Source organism: Lepisosteus platostomus, chromosome 19 (assembly GCF_059453375.1).
Source record: "Lepisosteus platostomus isolate fLepPlt1 chromosome 19, fLepPlt1.hap1, whole genome shotgun sequence".
NCBI classification, from domain to species: domain Eukaryota; kingdom Metazoa; phylum Chordata; class Actinopteri; order Semionotiformes; family Lepisosteidae; genus Lepisosteus; species Lepisosteus platostomus.
In genome coordinates, this window is record NC_142629.1 from 1,112,483 (window position 1) to 1,131,734 (window position 19,252).

Genomic DNA, 19,252 nt, shown 5'->3' on the forward strand with positions numbered 1-19,252 from the left:
GTTGTACTTCTTATGTGTAGTTTGTTGTTTTTATTTTAATTGTGTTTGTTCCAGCTGGGAAGAAACCTCCAGAACCCAACGTTAAATGGAATTCAGTCCATACATTGTGCGTCACTGTGCCTTGTTAAAGAGCATTACAGGACAGCAGGCCGTTAGCGAGACCTGCCACACCTGGGTCATAAAGAAGCACAGTCTTGTCTACTGCTTGTCACATCCCTGCAGTGGTATCTTCTCATGCACTCAACTGCCTATTTGAGAAATCGGAGATGCAAATATCGAGCTTCAGAATACTTGCGGAGAACAATGATTACCTCCATCTGCTTAGAAAAAAGACCCACACCTTGACTGCAATACTTTGGTTACTTTAAAAAAGCAATTTTACAATTAAGAGGAGAAAATGCCTTACCAGTCCATTCTCTCTGCTGCCTCTGGAGCAACCGGCAGCAGACCTGTCTACACACCCTCACGTACAGCCCTGAAGCTCTTCGATTCCACTGTCAGCAGGTGGCTTAAACAAACACACCCCAACAAACCCTGCAGCCCTAACCTGACATTTTATTTTGCTTTGGCTATAAGGGCTGTGCACCTGAGAGGGTTAATGTTTATCATTAACCCACAGGTCTGAAATCGCATGACTGTGACTTTGAGGACTGCACTCCATGCTCAACATGCAAAGGGAGCGTTAACAGATAAGGCTTTTGTTTTCTCAAAGCATACCATACCGCTGGAGAAACAGGACTCTTCAGTTCATCCAAGCCGATCAGAGCACAAGAGGAAAAATCCACACAACCCGCAGTCGAACCCTGAAGATCAAATACTTGCGGGAAGGCATCCCTTTGATATATATAGCAACATAGCAACAACAACAACAACGTAGTTTATTATCCCAGGGGAAGGACTTAATGATCAATGATCAATTTTAATAAATCTGCGCACAGAGTGGGGGGGAACAGGGCGTTCAGAAATCTGCAACAGCGAGGACTGTGACCCAAAGTAAAAATGTCTGCAGCCTCTCCAAATGCACAGGGCTGAGGGGTCCTCCAGTTATGTGTGAAGCCACAAGGGATCGGGGTGCAGATGGTGTCAGTGGCCCATTTCCACAGGAGCAGCAGGACGGGCTGCCAGGCCAGTTCTTAAGTCACCTTACTAACACGTCGCTCTTCTGAGGTTTGGCTCCCAGTCAGATAACACAGCTACTTTCCTAATTCCGCCCGGCCGTCCTATCAGGCTCAGATTCCAGTTAATCAGCTGAAAATAATGCCTAACTTGGGTAAAAAAAAAAACTGAGTGCAAACTTTCTTGCAGACTGGAGAAACTAAAGTAAAAACAAACATGAATCAGTTGAAAGGGTTTAAAAAGAGTCTCGAGAGCTTGAAAAAGGGGTAACTGTCGATTTCAGGGTCACTTTTATGGCGCATATGTCACAAAGTAAACAACACACTCCTATTATCCACATGGCCAGAGGAACAACAAAGTGGCTTCAAATATTAAAGGCAGCTCAACAAAATTACTTAAAGGAATCACAGTAGCTCCAAGCATGTTAATTTCGGAATAATCTATTTTTCCCGGGTCGAAGGTAATGGAGACTTTACGATTTAAAAAAAATGATTTGGAAACTTCAGTGGTACTGAATGTCCCGGTAATGCGGATACACCTATTTCCTGCAGCTTCAGCAGGTTTAACAATCTGTGATCCCGTTACATAAGTGTTCCAGCCCTGCCTTTTCCTCTCCTCCGCTTTCCTCTCCAAAAACCTGCAAAGAATAAATCTCGGAGCAGGAATCCTTGAACCGTGGGCAGGAAAAACAGGGGGTGGTGGCTTGGTGGGCTCAGAACCAGTAACACCGCAGGCCTAGACAGCCCCAGGGGAGAGCAGGAATTCTTCCTCTCCATTTGGGAGAAAGAAACTTCAACCTCAGATTTGTCTAATGTCTCCAAACTCCCCCCAACAGGCTAGTATTGTTCACGGAAATCTGCTTTCGTTTAGGTCTGTTCCTCCAGCGCCGTTCTTTCGCTGCATGTTTAAGGCCAGTTAAATGGGTTTGTCCGGGCCTGCGTTTCTCCACGCTCGCCGCTCGGAGCTCCCACACGCGTACGCAAACGAGCTTGCCCGTCCTGGGCCATCGCGCCCAGGCTTGGGATCCCCATCCCTGCCAGTCGAGCAAACACCCGCCGGGCTCGGCTCCTCGGTCCCCCCAGGGGACAGCGCCGCCCCCACAAACGAGTTCCACGTGCGGGACGCCGGCCCTGGGGACGGCCCTGCCTGTACTCAGCCCCCCCGGCTGCCGGGAAGAAGATCAGCTCCCCAGTCCAGCTGGACATGGCAGTATCACTCGGCTGCAGGCTGCTTCAGTGCGCCCCAGTCGGAAACGGACTGTGCCACCGGTCTCCTCTGGCGGGATTTCACAGAGCCAGACTGCGACACGAGCGTTCCAGCCGGGGTCACCCATACTGCCTGGCCCCCCCCCAGCGCTTCACTCGGCCAGCTATACGGTTTCATTACACTTCAGGTGTCTGTGGAGACACGGGAGAGATACCCCAGCACACGGGTACCAGCTCCAACAACATGGCTGGGCTGCTTGTCCCACACTCCCACCACCCTTTGGGTAAAACACAGCCTCCTGTTTTCGGTTGTAAATGCACTTCCCTGTAGTTTCTGCATGCGTCCCCTGGCTCGTGTTTCCCCATTGATTCTAAAGAAGTGCACTGGGTTGATTTTGTCAGATGTGTAATACTTTTATCAGGTTCCCAGGTAACCTCATTGGTCCAGTTCCTCCAGCCAGTCCGCGTAGGACGTTCTTTCAAGCCCCAGAATGCACCTGATTGCCCTCCTCTGGACCCATTCCAGAGCAGCAGTATCTCACATGCTGACCGAAACTGTACACAAACCACCGTCAACAACACAAGTCGGACAAACTCTGCAGCTCCCCGCTATTTGTCTGTGTGTAAAGTCCAGGTGGCTGAATCACGACGGAGGAGACTTGCATCCAAGCGTCCCACTTAGGTGCAGCTGCTGTCTGAGCGATTCACGTCTAAGCCAGCCCGGACTGTGACATGAAGAAACACAAAAATGCAAACCAGCAGGCCGAGGAAGTGATCAAAGGAATGCTAATGAGGAACCACACTTCCAGATCCTTTCGCAATAAAAAACAGGAAACAAATTAAAACTCACTTTGCACAGAGCTTTGATCCACTTCAGGATTTACAACCTGCAGGCTCTTGTATAAACAGTTCTGCCGAGGCAGAGAATTAATGTATTTAGAATTATTGGGATTTCTGACTTCTGCCAATGCAAAACTAAAAACAGAAACAGGAAGAGAATGGAGTACAGCCGTACAATGGGAGTAAGTTTCATAGAACAGTACAGACAGTCATGATGTCATTCTGTGATCATGGTGTTGACTGTTTTTACCAACATACTGTAGCTGGAAAAATGCTGAACAAGACAAAAAGAAAATGGATGGGGCACTTTCTAGAATCTTACTTTCACCACTGCATCTGGGAAATGCAAGAGATAATTACTACTTGAATGTTATTTTCTTTATTCTTTCAGAAAATTAAACATTTCACAACGTAGGGGAAAATTATAATAAGTGCAGAACTGATCGTTTTAAGAAAGCCATTTAGTACTGGGAGCAAAGCAGGATAAAAAAGCCCACTGAGACAATTTACAGACATCAGTTAGGCAGTTGAATAATAATAAGAGAAAATGTCCATTTTCTCTGGAAGGAGAACTTTCAGTCATGAAATAAAAACTGAGCTTAACAGCACTCATAATCTGATTCCTGAGCCAAAAATAAGAGAATTGATCGAAAACGGTTCTTGTAAAGTAACACACCCACCTACAGTCTACATATAATAATTCTCTATACTATTTTGGTGAAGCTGAACGTCCACGTGGCCCTTATCTGCTAAATTTCCCTGAAAGATAAAGAAGAATTCCCCAGGGAAAACTCCCACAGCTCCCAAGGCGTCAAGGTCTCGCTAAACACATGTTCAGCCGTCGACAAAAAATTCCATGTAAATCAATCCCGACAGCACCGCGCGATACGGCCACGATCCGACATGCAGAAGCGCCGTCGGGGACTGCAAACGCACAAGCACATCGCTGCAGAACACTTTGTTTTTTTTAACCCAGCCCAGAAGAGTTCTGAATTTCTCCTGTCATCAGGTTCACGAGTGGAAGCTGTTGTTCTGAAACTGCCCGCAGCCGTGGGGAGTACGCAGAAGCGACACGGCGGCCGACGCGCGGCTCTCTGCGGCCCCTGGGACCCGAGCTGTCACAGCTGAACCCGCGGCAGGCGTGCACAGTTCCCCCCCCCCCGGGCTGACTGGCAGAGGGACACACCGCCCTGCAGTCCGCCACTTCAGCAGACCTGCGCTTTGTCATGAGCCAGCCACCCCAATGACCCAGTACAACTACTGCCCACTCTCCCTGATGGAGCGCAGGGCTCTCAGCGGCTGTGTGGGAAGAGTGAGTAACTGGCATTAAAACTGGGCTCCATACCATCCAAATGTCACCGACTCTTCCATCCTTTTGAATCCGTTGTCCTGTTGCTTCACTTTTTAGCCATCACCTCCCAGGGCCTTAGCTGGAGACCCAGGCACGTGCAGGAAAAAGGCAGAGGCCTTCCAGAGAAAACAGGGCTTTTCAGAGGGCTAGACCGGGCTCTGATTTGACTCTTTCCCTTCATGCCTCTTGTTTTTATTTAGTTATTTTTACACGTTTACTAGGCTAAAACGTCCCGTTCTGCGCTCTCTCACGTTGTCTTAAAAAAAAAAACAGTATTTTCACAAGGTTATGGCCTAAATCGTCCCAGGCACTCACAAATTCAGTGGAACGAGACAAGAGAGCCTCACAAGCCCTGTGATCTCGCTGTGTGGGTTAGAGCGCGCCCTGTAATTTACGGCACGCTACCAAATGGCTCGGCTCTGCCAGCAATTTATCACCTCGCTTGAAAAGAGCTCCCGCAAGAAACATGAATTGGGAGCTTGAGACCCAGAACACTGATTTGCGCTTGTTCCTGATGGAAGACGACGGCGTGAGAAAGCTCCTGTCAGATTCCTCGTTTTAAAAACCGGCTCTTAGCATAGTTTTGGTTCATAAAAAAAAAACTGTGCTGGTTACTTAGTCACGGAGTTTCGCTTCCTTCGCGGCCTATCGACGTCTCATCGTTCCACTTCGCCGGCGCCAGCAGGGGCACGACTCCCATGCCAGCGGGGTTCCCCTGTCGGCAAGCCGAAAACAAGCCTAGCCCGGCACAGAACCTGTCAGCGGCCCCGCGGGAGCGGAGAGCTCGCTTCTTCCCTGCCCCTCGATCCTGCTGCACCCCGGATCCATCTTCCTGGCAGTAGGTCAGGAGGAGGAGGAGGAGTGAACCAGCAGACAGCTCAGGTCTGCGAGCAGGGCGGACTCACGAGAGTCTCTGACCTCCGAGCTGGGGCTCTGCCTGGATCAGGCGGCACTGAGGGCTTCAGCCCTCCTGTGCCCCTTACAGACTGGCACCCCAGCGTCGCCCTCGCGCTCGAGGGGGAGGTGCCTCAGGGACCTGGGCTGGTGCTGCCACGGTCCTACACGTGGTTTCTCGCGGCAGTGCCCATCACAAGACCGAGGGCTCTCCCGCCCCTGGGGAGCCTCTTCCCAGAGCACAAAGAGCGCTCTGTGCCTTCACCCACCAGCAGGGGAGAACCAACCGCTCCTGCTGCAGGAGAGGGGACCAGTCCCAGCGGAGATCTTCAAGGAGGCGCTTCCATGAATCGCCCTGAGCGTCAAGCGGGCCGTGCAGAGGCAGCCTGGGCTCCTGGAAAACCTCTCCCTTCCAGGGCAGTCGAAGACTCCTCCTCCTGTGCCCCAGCCTCCCTTCGGGAAGTCAGCGTGACGAGCAGAGGCCCTGTCTCAGCACTGGGCTTCACTGCCAACCACTCGCTGAGAGGCCACTGGCCTCTGTCCTGGGCCCTGCTGACCTCCTGATTACAGTCGGCAGCTTCTTCAATCCTTTCAGGACAAGACGCCCAAAATGGCCCCTCAGCTCTGCACGCCTTTGATCACTTTTTCATCAAAGGTGTTGATGAAAACACGTTCCCTTAAGCGCTCTTCCTAAGGCTCATATCTGTAAGCTAGGAGTTGCTGGTGCGGTCCCGGTGAGCTGGGACGGGCCGGGCCTCCACACGGGCCGCTTCCTGAGCTCCAGCCCAAAGGTCAGGACTGTTGAGGAAGCGGATTGACCCGAGGCGGAGGAATGAAATGGGTTTTTTTGTCACGCTTTTTCTCCCCTTGTCGTTTTAAACGAATCCATGAAAAAGTGTCGCAAGTTAACTCTTACTAAAGCTCGGGCTCTTGATATGAAATTCTTACTGCGATAAACTCAGGACTTGGGGGGGGGAACAGAATGTTAAAATGACAAAACCCGAGTTGCAAGAGTAACACGGCACGTGCCCGTGAATAACTGCTGTACACGTGAGCTAGCGGGGGGAACGGTATTATCACCCCATCGCCGGCAACAGCGGCCGGATTATCAGCCACATAAACGAACTGCCGATCAGCGGGATCCTGCCCGTGAAATCGTGCTGGCGAGGCGCAGACCGGAGCGAGTCCTGCCGCTGCCTGCGCGTTCGCTTTGAACTGAGCTGAGAGACACGAGCGCTGCCTGACGGTGCCTCAGAAAGAAAGGGCTTGAGGGGGATTTGGGATCTGGGCTATAGCTACGGAATTGTGCACACGGACTACACCGCTCGCTCCACCTCCCCCCCCGCAAAGAGGCGAGGAGCACTGATGTCATATTCCTCCGCGCCATGCAACAGATACATTGCAACTACAGCACATCCATTCCTGTGCCACGCCAGCCCGTTCAATTATACTGTAGATCGCAGCCTTCAATTCAAACGCGTGCTACAGCTGCATTCCCGTCGACGCTCACGGAGCCTGGCGCAACAGGACTGACGCGTTCGCATCGATTTCATGCGCAGCGGGAGGTTTGCGTTGACGGTTCAGAGAGAATCCGTGTAGGATTCAGAGGAATGCGTCGTTCACGTCCTAAAAACGGGTCGGATATGCATCACCCAGGTGAGGCTGCACATAGGTGGGGGGTGGGTAGTCCCCATTACCTGTAACACGCTTTGAGTGCTGTGTAGAACAGCACTATACAGGTATAAGGAATTTATTATTATTATTATTATTATTATTATTATTATGATTATGCATAAACGTATAAGAATAATTGCGGAGGTCTGGGCTAAGTGCAGACCCTTTACGGAGACAGCTGAATCTGTGTCCAGGGTTTTAGGGAACAGAACACCTTTTCATCACTGAAAGAACGGAGCTGGAGGGCTTTCTTCTTTCACTCCGGCTTCTCTCAGGATCCAAACCTCAAAACCGGAGCGGCGACACCACACTGGAGCGGCCCCACTGTGAATCCAAGAGCTGCCCCCGACCGCCCCCCACCGGGGGGGGTCTGCAGATGCAGATACCCGCCACTGGCTGGAAATCCAGATGTGCGGGGAGAAGGGGGGGCGCGAGACATGTTCCTCCCAGGAATGTAATTGAATTCAGATGTCAAACGTCATTTACGGGAAAAAAGCAGTTCTGTTCTCTTATCTGACGGTTACTTTCTGTGCAAGCTGTAGAGCGTTTTAAAAGGACAACAGAGTATCCAATGATATCGGATATACGTACTTATATACTGTAGATAACAGAGGAGAGAGCCTATTAATAGTCTGTAAAACAAACGTTGTCCCGGTGCGCCCACTTCTATAACAAAATACGGTTGGAAAATAATCGTGAGTTAGCGATCAAGCGGTATTTGTGAGGAAAAACTTAATTTCAACAACCTACGACAGTCCTCCTTCAGAATGACAGCTACTGTTAGTTCAGAAAACAAACGAAGGGTTAAAATCATACACAGAGCTGCACTGTACTATAACACTTGAGAAATATCATAACACACCACACGCCAACAAGCTGCCGCACAGTGACAGACAACAAAACACCGCACATCGCTTACCCGAAATGTCTTCTTCCATGTCTATCGGGAAGGAGAACAAAGTCCACACAGAGGAGACAAAAACCTTCTTAAACCTCCCAGGACAGAAAATAATTCAGAGGAAAACAGCCGGATTCAATTGCGAAAAAAAGCAAGTACAGAATCAATCCTCTTAACGCCGGGCGGATGAGGGATTCTGCACACACACACACACAAAAATAATTTGTATGTATTGAAACTGGAGCGTATTCAACTAACACCAAACGTCCGGAAGCTGCGGGATCGCCTTAATCGGAGGTATAGATCCTAGATCGTTCAAGTAGTGTTTTAAATAATTGTGCAGCGGCGAGACGCAGGCGGAGCGCCGTGCAGGTCCACTATGTGTGATCCCCTCCACCGGCGCCGCTCCGCTTAGCGGCTACGTCACCGCCCGGCCCCGCCCCCGCCGCGGCCTGGCCCCCGGCACGTGACGCGCGGGGCCGCTCGTCTGCGAGACACCGGGGGGCCGGTGTGTGGTGGTGATCCTACTGCGTTAAAAACTGACAGAATATTTGCATCACGGCATCGCACTTGATTATTGGACTCTAGGGGTTTGGTGAGACTGGAGGATGCAGTGTCACACAGGGAGAGAGACATTGACAGACGCCCGCCTTGTAATGACACGAGTATGGGGGTGTACGTTGTTATTCGGAGGTGTGCATCAGAAATTAAAATTCAAATACTGCCCGTTTCATTTACAGCAATAGGTATGAGTATTTACTGTATTAAACGTGACCAGTGCACGGGCGAAGGGTATTTTCAGTGCTGTGCCTCTCAAGTGAAATGTATACAAGTGGTTTGAATACGTTTTTTACATCAATTCCTAAGTCGTAATCAAACCGGTTAGTAGTGCCGAAAGGCACATCTGATTAACCTGTCTGATGATCGTAACATGTACGTCAAATGAAAAGCAAATATATTTATATCACAAACTGAAAGTAGAGGCATGGAGTTACTGCATATCATTATGATTATGATAAAAATTATCTGCTTTTTTTTTACCGGCGCACATTGTGAAGATTTGCATTTCTGCAAATTCTCTGGCGTTTCCCAAGATCTGTCGCTTTATATCAAGAAAGGCTGCAGTTTGTTTGCACAATTTATTCACACTCATGATTGTATTTATGTGGCCTTATGTGTTTAAATATCTTGAGTAATTTATGAGTCTAAAGGGCCAATATCCCCATCGAATACTCCACAGTTGGGTGCTTTTCTCTCACCTTTCCACATTTCTGGAATAGCAGAAATCTGTCTGTGGCCCCAGCTATCTCATCTTAATGACAATCCAACCAAGCAGTCAGGACCTAAAGTTTCAGATCTTTTCCAAACCGTGTCCCCAAGTCACCACCCTGGGGACATCAGCGCGGAAACCGTGCTCCAGAGGAACAGCGCCACCTGCTGGCTGCCCAGCACCACTGACACCACTGACAGCGGTAAGAGGTTCCCTGTCCCGAGCAGGCCCGGCCCGGCCCGGCCGCACGGCTCCAGTGACACAGCTGCTCACCCTCCGGGGATCCGCAGCGGAAATACCCGTGATGGCACTGTCACGACGGGCCAGCCCAGTGGAGTGTACGAGCGAGGCCGCAGACGCCCCCTGGGCACGACGTGAATGCGGCACGCGACTGAGGAGCTCTGCAGCCCACGGTGACGTTCAGCTGATTCAGACGCTGCCCCCCCCCGGCCGTTGGGTCTTCTTTCACCCTGCTTATGTCTTCAAACACGGGACGTTTCACGCCGGCGTGTCGGTTATTGACTTCCTCGGAGCGAAAGCCAACAGGGCCCTTTCAGCGACGGGGACCGCTGGGAGGATGAAGGGCCGCCATTCAGGGGCTGTGCTGTCCTCTGTCCTGGCTGTAATATAAAGCAGCAGATTCAAACGCCTGTATTGTCAGGGGCTGAAGTCTTGCGCTCCTGGCCAAGGCCGGTGAATTAGTCACTGCAGCTCGGCGGTGGCCTCTGGTTAACAGGAGCAGAATTAGCCCGTTCACAGGGCGACAGCTGGCATGAATGGAGAGAGAGAAAGAGCTGTGGCTCCAAAGAAAGGATCATTCATGCCCCTCGGGCTGTTTTGTAAATGGTCAAACCCGTCCCCTCGCCCGCTCCAGGGTCTAATTTACATTCTCTCTGAGAATGTGCCCTTTTCATCACGAGAGAGAGAGAGAAACAGGCAAGGTTTCATGTGCAGTAGTCTCATGTGGTCATTATTGTTATTAAATCACCAGAGTCTGCATTTGTTAGAAAAATCAGATTCATTCTGCGGCCTGCAACAAAATCAAGAGGCAGCGAAGGAGCACTGCAAATTCGTAGTCAGCCTCCAGGACAGCAGAAATTAAATGAACTCTGGCTGCCTTGCGAGATGGATGAACATCCAGTGAAACCTGAAATCGGTTCCTTCCTCTGCCCTTAGAGGGGAGACTGCTGTGCTAAACCGATTAGCACCCAAACACACTCCGCAGTCATTTTCACTAGAGTCGGTTGTCTGTGCTGTTCGTGCTTTCTCCCGGTTGGCATCGGAGACAGACCATCAGTGACAGCGTTAGAGCATTATTTCATTTTCCTCCTGGTTTTCCACTGTGATCTGTTAGCCTGTGCCACATGTTACAACAGGCAAACAGAGGAGGACAGAGCCGCTTTAGTTGAGAGACGATCTTTCGAGGGACCGGATGGCTCAGCTGACAGGCCTGAGCAGAGCTCAGGTCACCAGCCGACTGTGACCGGGGGTCACCATCGCAAATGGTGAGCAACACACCTCTCCTCCAATCAGAGCTGAGCATCCTGGGAGGGCCGGGGGGGTGATGACGTGCCGAAAGACGATTGGCTCGAAGGGGGAAAGGGAGTGGTCTGCTTACACTTCCTCAATCTTCACGTGTGCGGGAGTGTGCGTGGGGTACGGAAATCAGAGCAGAGAACAGCAGCCAATGATCTGTTCCCAACAGGTAGACCAGCGTGAAAGTACGGCATTGCACTCCCACCTGGGAGACACACAGCGGCCATTCTGCGAAAGTAATGATAAAGTATCGTTAATTGTTGGGGGTTTTTAAAAAAAGATTTTGCTCCTTTGTACTTGTACATGTTACATCCAGGATGGCAGACGGCCACCAGAAATGCGAAGAGGGGAGGGGTGTTTCTGTTCATACGAACTAGCCGGGACATTAAGTATTTTTAAAAGAGTGCCTTCGATCCAAGGAAAGCAGCATCAGTGCGTTCCACTTTCCGTCTCCCCGTCTGTGTTCAGATCTGAGAGAAGAAACAGGCCAGAATCGCCAGGAACTCCCCAGGCACGGAGCAGCGGGGAATGTGTTCCGAGGCGGCTCAGCGGTGTCCTTCCAGGAATGGGACAGGGACAGCAGGGGGCTGGCCGGAGCAGTGAGCTCATACCTTCCAGCGAGGAGCGATCAGACAGCCGCTACCGGAGAGCGACGGGAAGCTCCAGAGGGCCCTTCCCCTTTCCTGGGGAGAAGTGCTCTGCGTCATGCCCCGGGAGCCGGGCGCCCTTCTGAGAAAACCACAAGGTGCTCATTTAGAAACTGAGAGGAGACGGCATGCTCAGGAGAAACAAAACAAGTCTGTGCTCCCGGCTGGCTGGAGTCCCTGTGTCCAGGTGGGGCTGAATGGCGCACAGTCCAGATCCCCGCCCTGCGGTTTCAGAAAGAATAGCATCTTTATGTACGACACCAGGGGGCACTTCTTTACCCAAAGGGTGGTGGGAGTGTGGAACATGGCTGAAGTCGAATGCCCTCCCCTCATGCTCCCAGACTGATGAACTGCAGTAGCTGGAGGGGGGGGGTTGTGCTCCTGAGTTTGCAGAGTAAAGAGCGGCAGAAGTCGGCTGGTCAGAATGCGCCTCTGAGGACGCCCTGTAGCACAGGGGTCTGCTGGCTGGGGGCGGCGGGGGTCCGCAGGGTCTCTGTGACGGAGCCTGAGTCAGGCTGCCCCCCCCCCCCCCCCCCCCCCCCGGGGACGAGGCCTCTGACACAGAGCACGTACAGCAGCGGTCACCACAGTCACTGTCACTGTAATCCACCTTTCCAGGCTGTACATAAATAAACTCCCTCGGTCATATCCTTCCTGCTGGAGCGCCTCTGGCTCGCTGGCATGCCGTTTCAACCTCCCTCCTGCTCCGGGATACGGGACAGCACAGTGACACACTGAACCCCCTGGTTTCTAGCTTTCTCTTTCATCTGCTCCTCAAGTTCAGGAGCTCGAGGGACGTTTGCAGTGAGCCAGACTCCAGCCCAGCGTCTCACACCCTTTTACCATTTCCAGGCCTAAAAATAGTCCTTCACTTACAGTTTACTGCTGCCAAGGAAACAGTGGTGCCAGTATTCGTGAAAAAAAGGTTTTAGCCTATTGATTCTTTGGCTGAGTAAAAAAGAAGTCCACATTTGTTAAGAAAGCATCAGGGCAGATAGTCAGCACTGTTTGGTTATGATGGGGGACAGAGTTAATCCACTTCATCGTGGTACCTTAATAAAACCATTGCCTTGAATGTCATAGTGATCCTGCTAATTATGAATGACATAATTAAGGAACTGGTAGCGTCTTACGGAGTGGAGCAGACTGTTGTGTCACTTGAACTCCTATGGAGTGCTGTGGATGTAGTGAAGATCTCCCAGCCGTGCTCTCTGGTGGCCGCGGCCATGGTGTATAAACTGGATACAACCCTGTTCTTGCTGCCCTGAACTACAGTCCATTCAGATACGTTTGGCTCAGCATCACATCCACTGCATGGCTCAGACTGTGAAAGCAACCTTTTGACACCCACTGGGATTACACCCAGTAATAGTTTTTCAACATGGTGTCAAAATTAGACCAAACACTTACAAGGGCCTGGCCACAGCGCACACTCTCAGGATCACAGCGCGCTTCTGGAAAAGAACGCCTTTATTCTGTCACACATTGACCATATGTTTCCCCACATGCAAACCAGCAGAGACCTCTGCCAGCTCCTCCTGTGTTGGTATTTCAGAATCAGTCGAGACCACAGGCTCCTTTTTAGTTGCATGACCTCAGCTCATCATGCTAGTCCATATAAAACCAACAGCCAGTTGACACACAGACTGCCATTACTGAGACCACCTTCCGGTTATCTCCTGTTCCTGCGATTTAGGGATGTCTGCTGTCTGCCTCCCCAGTTCAGACTCTTTGTGATCTGTGCCGCCGATGATGATATCAGCTGCTCATGCAGATTAAGACAGGCTGCCAGAGTGATCTCAGCTCCAGAGCAATCTGTACCCAAATCTCTGAAAGAGCTGGATTGAGACCATGCAGACACGATGAAAAGAAATAACACAAGCATCCCTTTCTCCTCTTCAGAGTTCAGGATTATTTTTGTGATTTATTTTGCAGTGCCCAAAACAGTAAAAGCATAATGTTGCTCTTGGGAAAAACTCTTTAATAACTGTCCCATTTAACACACACTCGTAGAGTGAAGCACTGACCCCCCCAGCCATCTGTTGTGAGCATTTGTACTTAAACACTCAAAAACCCAAGAAATTTTTCAAATGACTAAACCACTTGATGAGTAGATTAGCATTTTAATGAAACACAAAGCGAGCAGTTTTCAGTGCGGTTGTTAGCACTCTAGTCTGAACTCTGAGGTCGTTCATGTATTCTGCTGCATTTGTTTTTAAATATTAAAATAAAATAATATTACAGCAACAAAACGGCAATGTAATACTAACACAATTCTAAGTTGTCATGGAAACAGTACCGCAAAGTCAAAAGTTAATTTCACAATGCTTGTTAACGAAACCGAGGAAACTTGTCTTCTCTCTCTGCAAGTGGGGAGTGTGTTTTCTCTCTGTGTAGATGAAGTTTTGTTTTGAAGTTTGAAGAGGTCCGTGATGTTCGGAGTCGACAGTCGATAGATTTTGGAATGGGTAATCTCTGACCTGATTAAAATTCAGTCCCACGGGTCATCTGCAATGGAGGAGTTTGCCTTTCTGGCTTCAGACAGCTAGCTTGGTGTGTGGTACATCTCTCATGGTACCTGCACATCTGTCGTGAGAAATGCAAGGTCACAGCGTCACGAAGCTTTACGTTGTGTGATGTATCATTGACTGTATTTATTTTTTATTTTCTTCCATTATATTGCTCTTCTCTGGGTCTTGACCCCTAGCACGTGACTGGTTTCGGTACATTGTTTTGCCACTGTCTTATGAGAAACTAGTGTCTTTACCAAATACTTTTGTTGACTTAATGAATAATTAAGGTGAATAAAGCAATTAGCAAGACGCACTACTGTACATTCTTTCTCATGCATCTCCTTGATTTTTATTTTTACTCACTTCATTAAATCAACTAAGCAAAAGGTGTCTGTACTTGCATGGTCCTGCATGGTCCTGATCTCCTTTTGTCCCAGCTGAAGCATAATGACCTACAGTAATTGGACAAACTATTTGGGAAATTGACAGTAACATCCTCATTGATGTGATCTATAAAAAGTACAGGACCGTGACTCTGCAGAGCCAGTGCTGCAGATGTAGTGTCCTCTGCCAGGTTCATACTGGAAGAATTATTTGCATTTCGTCTAAAGATAATTTTTTTCCTCTCACTGATATCTTCTGACAGGGACCAGTCAGCCAGGGACAGCTCAGTTTTTTTTTCCACGATGTTATCAGTTTACAGAGCAGGAGGTAAATGGCATTGTGCTGGCCTGTCATGAGAGAGACAGAGATGAGAGGCACAGAGAGACGGGACGGTGGCTGAGGAAAAGGCACAGGAGGCTAAGGGCAAAGAGAGACAGAAGAGAAGAGACAGAGGAAAGAAAAAGGCAGGCAGAGGGAGCAAAAAAGGATGAAAAAGAGAACGAAAATAGGAGCAGAAGGGAGAGATTGATAACTGCACAAACATTCCATCTCCTGGGAAGTGATTATAGCTTAGTCACATGAAATAAAGGAAAGGCTGTGTAACCGAAAAGGAATCAGGTCACGTCAGTATTTTCCTACAATAGCCATGCTTATCTTTTCTGTTATTGTATACTATTATACTTTTCGCAAGACCTGTAGATTTGTGGATGAAACACACGTTTGTGGTCATTGTTGGTCATTCTTTTTTTTACTTGCGTTTGCAAGAATTTTTTTTTTCAAACCTCCGAAGTTTTTAAACTACAATCATGCGGATATTTTCTGATTACGTCCATGTGAAATCATAAAAAGCCTAAGAAAGATAAAAATAGAGCAGTAATGCGTTCAAGGAAAAGAGAATTGCGCCCCAAGATGTAGAGATCTTGGCAATTGTGCACACAGCCAAGAGTAAAAGAAAATGTTTGTCAACCCTAATATAATTATGGGAATTAAAATTTCTTAACATCCTACCCTTGTTAAATCGAAACCAGTCTTTTCTGAAATAACCACAAGGGTTTATATTACCAATTCAATGTTTTTCTGAAACGCAATGGTGTATGAACTAGAAGAAAGGAAGAACTCTTTCTCATAGCCTATGTGAAATAATAAGTCAACGCCTAATTAGCACAATTAAGGCAGTAATTTGAATCAAACAGTTAACTAATCGGGTTACAAGAAAGCAAGGGCTACGTTTACAAGGACTGATCACTATATGGTTCAGTTCCTGTACAATATAAAAGAGTCATTTTGTGAGCTTGCTCTTCAACACACAGGTTAGCATGTTGTGCCACAACGACAGAACAACTTCTGGGCCTCCACCCATCCAAAGCTGACAAATGGATCACGGTGACTCCACCCCAGGACCAGTTGTCCTGCCAGGAGCAACCCAGAAATTCATCCAGGAAGTCACACACAACCCCAGGGTGACATCTGAGCCCCAACAGGCCTCCTCTGTCGCACTGGTGTACAGCAGTGCTCCTGCTTCACCAATGCTTTTCTGCACTGTCGTGACTTTTCAACTCTCTAAGACAAAGTACAGTGTCTCCACATAAAAGCAAAGGCTGTTCCTCAAACGAATGGAAATGCTCTGACATACCTCATGGTACTACACTGTAAGGTAACACAAGACAAGCCCAATAATACAATTCTGACCGACAGATTCACTGCCTTTTACGAATTCTTGAGTCCTAAGAAGGAGAGTTGTCTGTGTCAGAGAGTGAGTGAGTGAGTTCGCCCCTCATGAGCCCCGCCCCTTCCCCTAGGGAGCCCTGGATAACGTCCACTCAGGGGTGGATTAACAAAAAGGCTAGCATAGGCTGTAGCCTAGGGGCCCCTGATTGATCAGGGCCACAGTATTTTTTAAACGGACCTGTGGGCCCCCATTGGTCCATAAGAACGTTGAATCATGCGTGAACCAATGGCTGGTTCGATTCAATGGGTTCGCAGTTCAAGTTTATGTCGGTGGATTCATCGGGTGATAATCTGGTGCACGTTTACGGTAGCCAGCCTCACAATGTGCGATAGAAAATATGGCAGTGGGGCACAAAGACGAAAAGAGTCACAGGAACACGAGGCAGAGGCAGAGCCGTCCGAAACGCCACCGCCGTCCGCCGCCATGTCCGAGCCGCCGCCGTGCTGGTGCACCTGCAGCTCCCGCTGCCTACAGCTCGGCCCCAGCGTGCTGGGGTGAACCAGGTGGACAGCGGCGGGCATGCCGGGCTAGTTGGGCCCGGAATCGCGTCAAAACCGAGACGCGGATGTTGCAGCATCGGAAAGACCACATCAACACTGAGAGGTATTTCTCTAAAACCCTCTTCAGAAGAAAACTCTGAAACGGCGAGTGTGTGCCAAGAGGATGGCTGCCGTATCCCCTTCGAAAGGTACAGTGTTCTGTTTCACATGTAACTATTCGGGGGCGGTGATGACCAGTCCGGACTGGCCGCAGGCTGTAGTGACCGGGTCAACACCGCCGCACGCCTGGCTGGACACGGGGTGTCGGAGAGCCGTGGAAAGGCTGTGGTCGTGTAACGTTATTCGCTGCGCTGATAGTGGTCTAATAGATTCAGAACTAACAAGACAGTTTGACAATGAGTATTGGACTGAAGTCTTGAAAAGGGTGTTTGCAGTGGTGAAGTTTTTAGCAGAGCGAGGGCTGCCTTGTAGGGGCGCAGCGACACGTTGGGGCACCCCGACAACGGGAGCTCCACAGCAAGTTTGATCCCTTCTTGAAAGCCCATGTAGAAAAACATCTGCTCGTCGATGCGGTGTATTGACTGATTTGAGTCTATTGACTGCAGTGGACTTGCACGAGTGGGGAGTGTCCCGCTGGTCTTGAAATAACGCGCCCAGACAGGGAGCTCACTGGTCTCTGCTGTGATGATCTTGTTGTGTGTCGTCGGTTTTAAAGCGCATGATTTCTGTTGTCAGCTCGCAGATGGGCTGTGAATCTGATTTATTGGTTGGACTTCTGTACTTGCATTACAGGCTGTTGTAGTGTGTGTGTGTATCTGGGCTCCCTGTGTGTGTGTGTGTGTGTGTGTGTGTTTGGGCTCCCTGTGTACGTGTGTGTGTGTTGGGGCTCCCTGTGTATGTGTGTGTTCCCTGGGAGTGCCGGCTGACGTTCCGTTTGAATCGGCGGTAGCGGCTCTTACTCCGAACTCGTCAATGAATTATTACAGTATTTTCTCTCACTTTTTTCTGGTCACGGGAGCCTAGGGGCTTCTGATCACCTTAATCCGCCCCCTCCCGTCAGCCACCGACTGGTAAAGGGTTCATCTGCTGCTTTCTTAATTGGCACCAAAAACAATCAAACTTTTAAACTCGCGCAGATGTAACAACAACTTAGTCAGGAAATCGGGGTCGGGCAGGGGAGCTTAGGGCAACTGCCTGCAGGGTCTGTTTCAGCCCCAGTGTTGTTTCCAGGTACTGCCCTGCCATGAAACAGGCTCCACTTGACCTGTGGCAAGTCTCAAGACCCAGGGGGACAATGTCTTGTCTTGCACTAGCGACCCCAGTCTCTCTCCAGAGGGTTCTAGTCCCTGCGGAAATTGAAACAGCAGCTTTTGACTTTTCCAGTGCTCAAACCCTGTGGTCTCACTACAAACCCTCTCTTTTTTTTGTCATGAGGAAGACATTTGTCTGTGAGGCGCAAGTCTGAAACTGAAACACTTTGTCAACACTTTCTGTGTCGCTGTAAGAAGCACAAGTAATTTCCCTGAATTAGGCAGGTAATTGGGGTTAATGGGAACACAGGGCTCAATAGGATGGGAACACAATTCCAGGAAAATGTTACTTCCCAGTGATTTTCCTGGAATATTTTTCCCATGGACCCCTGTGTTTCTCTTTACCTCAAATTATGATTACTATAAAAATCAGATTTGCTTTTTGCTGAACGACTTCCAGTAGTAAAAGGTTTTTAATTAAGAAGCTACACATTCTCCTGCCTGTTTCACTTAGGCTGGCAGCAGACTGTATGAAGAAAGTCCCTGAACAATGTCTAGTGAAAATATGCTCCAAGACCAACACTATTTTTCCGTGAATCCTTTAAAAGATAATGACAACCTTGCACCCCTAAATAAAAATAAAAAAAAAATGTTGCATTGTTAGTAGAAGAGACAAAGACAACACTCAATTCAACACGCAGTCCAGGACCAGGGAGGTGGTGTTAAATACACGTTGAGCTGGAGTTAGCAGGATGTGTCGCTATTCACTGTGAAAAACCACTGTGCCAAGAAGCCGGTTCAGATTCTGTAGAATCCGTTAGCAAATGGCTTGACAAGATTCCCAGCACAGTACACCGCCAGTGACAAGCTCTTGTGCAGACACTGTACATGTACAGGAAATAAACAGATTTCTGGCTCTGGCACAATAAAGACACATGAGTCACCGCGTCTCTCAGCTGCGGTCATGTGATGGGCTTGCAAACGAAGATGATGTTAACGAAGTAATTAAGAAAGCCCTTCGGGAGTCTTTCATTGAACAGCGCTGTATGTTGCGTCCATGTTCCCGAAACATAAGGATTCAATTTAAACATTCCAGCCGTTTCACAAGGGTGGGGGGGGTGTTCATTTCCTCTTTACATTAGTCTGAAGGTTAAACCAGATTTCTTTCTCTTTTTTTTTGGCTTCCTACTTCATATCCAAAAATAAGTTATGAAAAACATCTGTCAATTCGCTAAATGTTTTTTTTTTTAGCAAGGACTACAGAACAGTTCTAAAGTTAGCGTGCCCAGGAAATACTCGCATCTGAACGTTGTGTCCTGGAATGCAGATTCGAATTTGTTGTTCTGGTTGATGAGATCTATGTGTAAGATGACTGAAGACGTCTACTCAAGGGAGCGTCTGTAATGATTTCATGCTGTTCGTGTGCAAAGCAGAACAACCTTGGC

At 49.1% G+C, this 19,252-nt stretch overlaps 1 protein-coding gene and 1 long non-coding RNA gene across 2 annotated transcripts in view; one reads left to right on the top strand and one right to left on the bottom strand.

Moving 5' to 3' along the window:
- The window catches only part of cyth3a (cytohesin 3a), a 32,513-nt gene extending 24,166 nt beyond the window's left edge, over nt 1-8,347 (bottom strand). The window contains exon 1 of the mRNA XM_088612373.1: nt 8,000-8,347. Within this exon, the coding sequence (XP_088468499.1) occupies nt 8,000-8,018 (19 nt within the window). The 5' untranslated portion in view covers nt 8,019-8,347. The remainder of the gene's footprint in view (nt 1-7,999) is intronic.
- Nucleotides 8,348-8,363: 16 nt separating this feature from the next.
- Nucleotides 8,364-14,254, top strand: LOC148644777 (uncharacterized). The gene is made up of 2 exons (XR_015928254.1): nt 8,364-10,753; nt 11,253-14,254. It is a non-coding gene; the product is annotated as an uncharacterized LOC148644777 (long non-coding RNA).
- Nucleotides 14,255-19,252: the final 4,998 nt, after the last annotated feature.